We start from the raw sequence: 6,469 nt of genomic DNA, 5'->3' as shown, positions 1-6,469 counted from the left end.
GCGTAGGAGACAGTGAAGCGGTGAGGCGGTTTCTTCTACCCCTTGGACTTGCATCGCCAATTATATAGAGGAGTGTCTAGTGGGACAAAGTGATTCACGTTACAGAATTTTACATAACGAATGTTGTTCTATGTCCGCAACTAATCAATCGTAGACACGAGCGTACTATATACTGCTTTTCTCAGGTTTAGACCTTAATTTCAAACTGTACCTGGTCATATGTCACCACTATCGTAAAAGCTAAAAACATGTTCTCCCCGACGCGAAATTGAACCCCGCGGTCTCCGCGTGACAGGCGGGGCATTTACTAAACCCTTACTATCAGGAACTTGTACATAGGTTATGTTACTCTGCGTAGACGTCTGATTTTAGATATCTTATTTGACCACACAGATCTGTGTATTCTCTTGGCGCTTTCTGGCGAGGTCTTCAGTAAGTGTAGGCCCTATGCTTCGTATACGTAGTGGAACGAGTTTTTCGCGTGTAGGCCACAGGGGTGAGTGGATCCAGAAATGCGTAACGGGGGAAACACCCACCAACACACACGGTCGATGTATGCCACAATAAAAGCAAAACTATGTAATTCTTATAAGAAAAAATCGAAGAAATTATAAAAGAGATTTGGCCATTGTCGCAAAATCATAATAAAATATTATCAGGAGTGAATAAACACTAAATTACGATAACGAATCTGATATTATCAACAATGAAAGTGTTGAGTCGGGGAATAGGAATTGGAGAGGGCGGAGGTGCTGGAGAAGGGGAAAATGGATGGGGATGTAAAAGAGGGCGAAAAGATATCTATAGCGTGCACTCTGAATGCTGATGGAGGGGGAAACGGTTCTTTTCGGAACGCAGGATTGGTCCATTTTATTAGCTCACCTTGACATCGTCCAGATGAGCTATTGCCATGGGTCGTCGTCCGTCGTACGTCCGTCCGTCCATCCGTCCTTCCGTCAATATTTGGCTACGGTCAACGATAACTCAGTAACCGTTTCACCCACATGTTTGAAATTGGGTTTAGTTGTTACTGCTATACTCCCAATTTGAACGTCTTATTTTGGAGCACGCCAGTCGACGTACTTTCGAGCCACGGCAATTTTTTGGCAAAAATGGGAATTGCCATTAGTCAGTTCAGGTTCAACGGATTTTGCTCTTTTTTGGTATGTGAATAAATAAGGGCCAGGGGTTTTGATATTTAAAAAAAAATTCTGCAAATTAGGTAGGTTTTGGCAATTATATAGCATATTATGTTATAGACACGCAGATAACAGTCTGTGGTGTCACACTCGTCTGGTTCGTTTTACAAGATTTCATTGACAATATCTTTAATGCAAAATTGGTATTTCCTCTCCACCCTGCCGATAAAACGTCTATATTAGAGTAAAGTTTTACAAAACATGTCGGAACGCAGCATAACCTATTTATTTCGAACGCCATCGCTAAGAAACATCAAAGCGGGTACAGCGCCATCTACCGTCACAAATTGTGATTCATTTTGGTTTATAAATTATTATTGCGATATACAGATGGCAACCGTGTGCTACCGCCTAGAAAAACTCATACGAAGTAAACACTTCCATGCAACCAATTAACCTTTGACAAAAGTTGTGTTATGGGCAGGGAAACACCATTGTCACGTGGTATATAACAGCTATGTGGAATAAGCGTATCCTCTCAATCTTACACGTTACACATCGGGAGCTCCGCTTTTAGGCAGTGCCTAAATCTGAATATTATAAAAACGTTAAATGGCGATCATTTCTGTGTAACGCCATCACTCGCCCACATCTCAGACTTTCACATCTAAAACATTTATTTTCACATAAAAAATTACACATAATTATCAAGAGTATATAATGGGAGTTCTCCCATATATGCTCTTTGTTTCTATAATGTACGTCGATGATTCTTCTCACTCACTCATTTGTGTCCTTTTTTGTGGTGAGCTACAGTGTCATTGACACTTTTATTTATCTGGAAACCGAATAATACCAGATTAAAAGAAAAATTTCAAAGGACTGTGAATTACGATTTTATTGCAGTGTGAACTAGAAAATTGCACATTTTTGTAGGGTGCTTTGCGCAATCTGTGCATGGAGCCAAAGGTTTTGCTTTGTAGGTGTGTTCACTGACTGAATGTTGCGGGTAATCTGCACAAGAAAGACGGTTAACGCCTGCCTATTGAGACCTACCATTCAGCGGGCTGCTGGGCTCACACTAGTTTCTAAGTTTCTACTAATGCCTCTTAAAGACCGCAAAAGGAAAACATGTTCTCCCCGACGGGGAATTGAACCCCGGTCTCCCGCGTGACAGGCGGGGATACTAACCACTATACTATCGAGGAATGTACATATACTATTGTACTCTGCGTGGTCTGATTTTAGATATCTTATTACCACACAGATCTGTGTAGTTCTGGCGAGGTCTTCAGTAAGTGTATAGGCCTTATGCTTCGTATACGTAGTGGAACGAGTTTTCGCGTGATATTGTACTAACCACAGGGGTGAGTGGATCCAGAAATGCGTAACGGGGGAAACACCCACCAACACACACGGTCGATGTATGCCACAATAAAAGTAAAACTATATATGTAATTCTTATACGAAAATGGCAGATTCAGGGGAGGGCATCCGGTCCATGCACCCCGTCCAAGAATCAATACCAGAAAACGAGCGTAAAAAATAAATGCTACGTTATTGTATTTATATCATATATATATATATATATATATATATATATTAATTTATTTGTTATACAGGGTGCAAAATTAACGCGAGTCCGGAGTCAAATACTCCCTGATTTACAGACGGACTCCCTGATTTGACATATGGAGGAGTCCGTGTGACTCCAATTCTGCTATACTAATAGTTACTAATAGTTACTATAATAATTAGTTCGTTCCAGAGCACGGCCTCTTTATTATTTCCACGCGAAATTACCGTATTTCTTCAGCAAATGTCCAAAGAAAATTTGGCAGACGTGCAACCGCATAAATCTTCAAAATAAACACATACGTTTTTTATTAATATTCTAAATATCTTTAGTTTTGAACTTCAGACTGCGGACTCTCCTTTAGTCGCGGACTCCATCTTTTTGAGGGCAGAGAGTCCGTTGGACTGCCTTGTTCAAAAGCTAATTTCTACCCCTATTATATATATATATATAATATATAATATTATCTATAGTCCTAAACTCATGTGCATTTTAAATTTCTGCGTGTACCGTAATTTTTACTACGGCATCAATTGAGACTATAGTGTCTAAGCTATAACACACTTCACATATTGCCCACCTATGCATATTTTTTTTTGATTTGCGTGATCACAATCAAGAATCCAAACTATCGATATTCGGTGTTACGTGAGTATATGTATTCTGTTGTCACAGGGGTGTAGTGTGTGAGGGCAGTAAGCTGTTACTGGGACCCACAGACGCCGGAGAGTTTGAGCTGGTACAGGTGCGATCCCTGCACAGGAATAGGGCTCCGTGTAGGGTGGTGCGTGCGGGACAGGCTGCGACACTCGCTCTAGCCGACAGCGACAACATCGTCACCCGCAAGGTAAGATCGCAGAGTCTCGACATTTATCTACGAGTGATACATATTTATGCCGGGGGGGGGAGTGAAATTTAATGATTAATGGCATATTTATATGGCAAAGTTTTAGATGCATCTAGTTATGAGCAGAATATTTATATTGTGGAAAGTAAGGTCGAACGACAACTATTTATGAGTAAAATATTCGTACAATATATATTTTGACATCTTTTTCATATTGAAAGAGATGTGATATTTGAATTAATAATTTTGAATGCACTAGTCATTTCTATTCTATACCTATATAAAGATTAATAGTCATTTGCACGTGGGTTAGTCTGCCGTTTCGTACATGTAATTGAGCTCTTTTATATGAGTCACCATTAAGCTTATTTTAATATTAGTCTATAATATCGAAAACTATCAAATTAATATATATTTAAAAAATAGATAAATATTTAAAAACTATAAATAATGTTACTTTATGTAATGTTACATTTATATTAATTATATATATATACATTTATATTAAATAATAAAGAAAGAGTTTGGGTTCATGAGATGATTGAAGGACGTCAAACGTTTGCTGCAGGGCATGGTTCTAGTCAGTCCTAGTCTGTCACCCTCCTCCTGTTGGGAGTTTGATGCAGAGGTTTACATCCTCTATCACTTTACTGCAATCAGCAAGAACTCGCAGGCGACAGTCTACTGTGGAAATGTTCGTCAGACGGCAGTCATCAGCAGTATGGACAAGGTGAGCGGATTAAAGTATACTTCAATACATTACGTAAAAGTGCATGGTAAACTGGTTTCTGAATCAGGATTAGGTTGATCTTAATTAGGATTTAGTTAATTAACGTTCTGTTGAATATCACTGTCCGTGTGTGTTGCTCAGCATGTATCATGATGAGGTGTCAGAGTAGCAGGGTGACTGGTCCCACTATTCTATAACAACATCTACAACGGTCTACGAAGTCAAAAAACGTTGCACAGGTTATTTTCTTGTATCTTGGAAATCGTACATTCGAACATGATACTGGTTTGTAAAAGTCGGGCGAATTTGCATTAAATTCCAAACATTGCGAGATGAAATGTCTTTGGGTAGAATAGTAGGTATATCGTTGCTAACGTGCCTGGACTTGAACCCATTGTGAGAAACATCGTAAATAGTTGACTGTCATATGTCTAAAATGTCATTACTTTTTACACGAAGCTTCCCTGAACAATTCACTTCAAAAGTATTGTCATTCTAGGCTCACCATTTGTGCGATGTCTCCTACAACGCCCCCCCCCCCGGAATGTAGAATGAGTATGTTGTAGTTGACGCGGTGGGTCACGGCTCTCTTTCTCTCTCTCTCTGCTGCAGGAGCTGCTGCACACTAACGAGCGTGCGACGGTGCGCTTTCGCTTCATGCGACAGCCAGAGTACCTGCAGGTGGGCAGCTGCCTCGTATTCCGCGACGGCCGAAACAAGGGCATCGGCAAAATATGCAAGGTCTGCGAATCTTCTGTGACCAAGTCGGCGTCGGCGGTCAGCGACGCAGGTGGCGCTGGTGTCGGCGAGCCGAAACCAGAGGTCGCCCGAGCTGGGTTGGCAGGCGCGGGAAGGTCGGAGGTCAGGAAAGTCGGAGCGGAAGTGGGCAAGTTGAAAACCTTCATCGGCAAGTTCGGGCCAGGTGTCGGCAAATTGAAAACTCAAGTTGACGAAGTTGAGTCGATAGACAAAACGCAAACTAGACTCGGCTAGGCATAACCTGGCACCATGCCAAGTAACTACCGGGTCAAATAGAATCAAATTAATGGTTAGGTTAATAAATAAAAGACACAGCAATGGAGAATACTCAGGCCGGTAGAGGAGACACTATAGATGTTTGTTATAGATACCAGATATTGAAAATAATAGTCCTCCGTAGAAAGCTAGATGTATCTCCACTTGTTTTATTATGTTTGGAATTGTTTTTATGTGTGAAAATTTTACAGTTGGACTTGGAAGACTTGGAGAATGTTGTCAAGGCTTTGTTCAAACAATTGGTTTTTCTCCTGATATCTCTCTCCCCCTCCATCACTCTCTCTTCCTCTTTCCCTCCACTCCTCTCTTTTTCTTTCTCCTTCACTCTGTCTTACTTTCTCTCTCTCTCTATTGTCCCTTATTCCACCTCTACCCCTTTCTCCACCTCCCTTCTTCTCTAGAAACATGTATTTACTTTTTTGCTCATTTAAGTGTTCGAGTTTTTGTGCGGGTGATCTCATAAAGCGCACTAGTTGCATGTCGCACTAGACTGGTTCGTTGGGCAGAATTCCGAGGAAAAGTTATCGTCTGTGTTATTCAATGTTCAGAGGCTAGATAAAAGAAATTTCAATGTAAATGTAAAATGCCAACTGTTTATTTACTTTTGAATTCCTTCTACAACAACTTTAACACAATATATTCGATTTTAAATGAATGCTTTTCTGTACGTATAATTATTTCACACGTGTTTTCGTCATGTGGTTTTATTAGTTTAAAGTATTATTTCCAAGTTATTATGGATAGTATTATTGTATGCATTTATTGCATTACATAATAAGGAATATTTTACCGTACCCAAACTATAAAGTATGTGATTTGTAGATTGAACGTGGTTTTATAGATTTTAGAGGTGATAATGATTCATATGTACTGTATTGTACATATATCCTATATAGTTCAGCGTTCTCGTTTTGTAGTACACAGGTTAGTTAGACTAGTTTGCACTCTTAGTGCGGTTATTTAGCAATTTTAAATTCACGAATAGATATACCTAGTGTAATATATATATCAGGAGTACCAGGAGTATCAGGAGGGATATATTATATCTACTCCTGATATATATGCAACCCTGAGTAGCTGCGTTCACACGTATACACGGCTTAGCTGGTACCGTACTTAGTTGGTGCTAAGTCCGGTTAAAA

At 39.9% G+C, this 6,469-nt stretch overlaps 1 protein-coding gene and 1 non-coding gene across 3 annotated transcripts in view; one reads left to right on the top strand and one right to left on the bottom strand.

The window, feature by feature from the left end:
• The window catches only part of LOC106814011 (GTP-binding protein 2-like), a 21,589-nt gene extending 15,607 nt beyond the window's left edge, over nucleotides 1–5,982 (top strand). The window contains exons 10-13 of one of the 2 annotated variants that reach the window (XM_014818266.1): nucleotides 3,391–3,562; nucleotides 4,131–4,292; nucleotides 4,905–5,097; nucleotides 5,137–5,982. In XM_014818266.1, coding sequence (XP_014673752.1) covers nucleotides 3,391–3,562; nucleotides 4,131–4,292; nucleotides 4,905–5,097; nucleotides 5,137–5,285 — 676 coding nt within the window. In that variant the 3' untranslated portion in view covers nucleotides 5,286–5,982. Of the gene's footprint in view, nucleotides 1–3,390; nucleotides 3,563–4,130; nucleotides 4,293–4,904 lie in introns of both variants that reach the window. The other variant, XM_014818265.1, reaches the window with a different exon arrangement.
• Trnad-guc lies at nucleotides 2,276–2,347 on the bottom strand. The gene has a single exon. It is a non-coding gene; the product is annotated as a tRNA-Asp (tRNA).
• Nucleotides 5,983–6,469: the final 487 nt, after the last annotated feature.

Source organism: Priapulus caudatus, unplaced genomic scaffold (genome assembly GCF_000485595.1).
Source record: "Priapulus caudatus unplaced genomic scaffold, Priapulus_caudatus-5.0.1 Scaffold854, whole genome shotgun sequence".
In the NCBI taxonomy this organism is placed as follows: Eukaryota; Metazoa; Priapulida; class Priapulimorpha; order Priapulimorphida; family Priapulidae; genus Priapulus; species Priapulus caudatus.
This window is presented reverse-complemented; position numbering and strand designations above follow the sequence as displayed.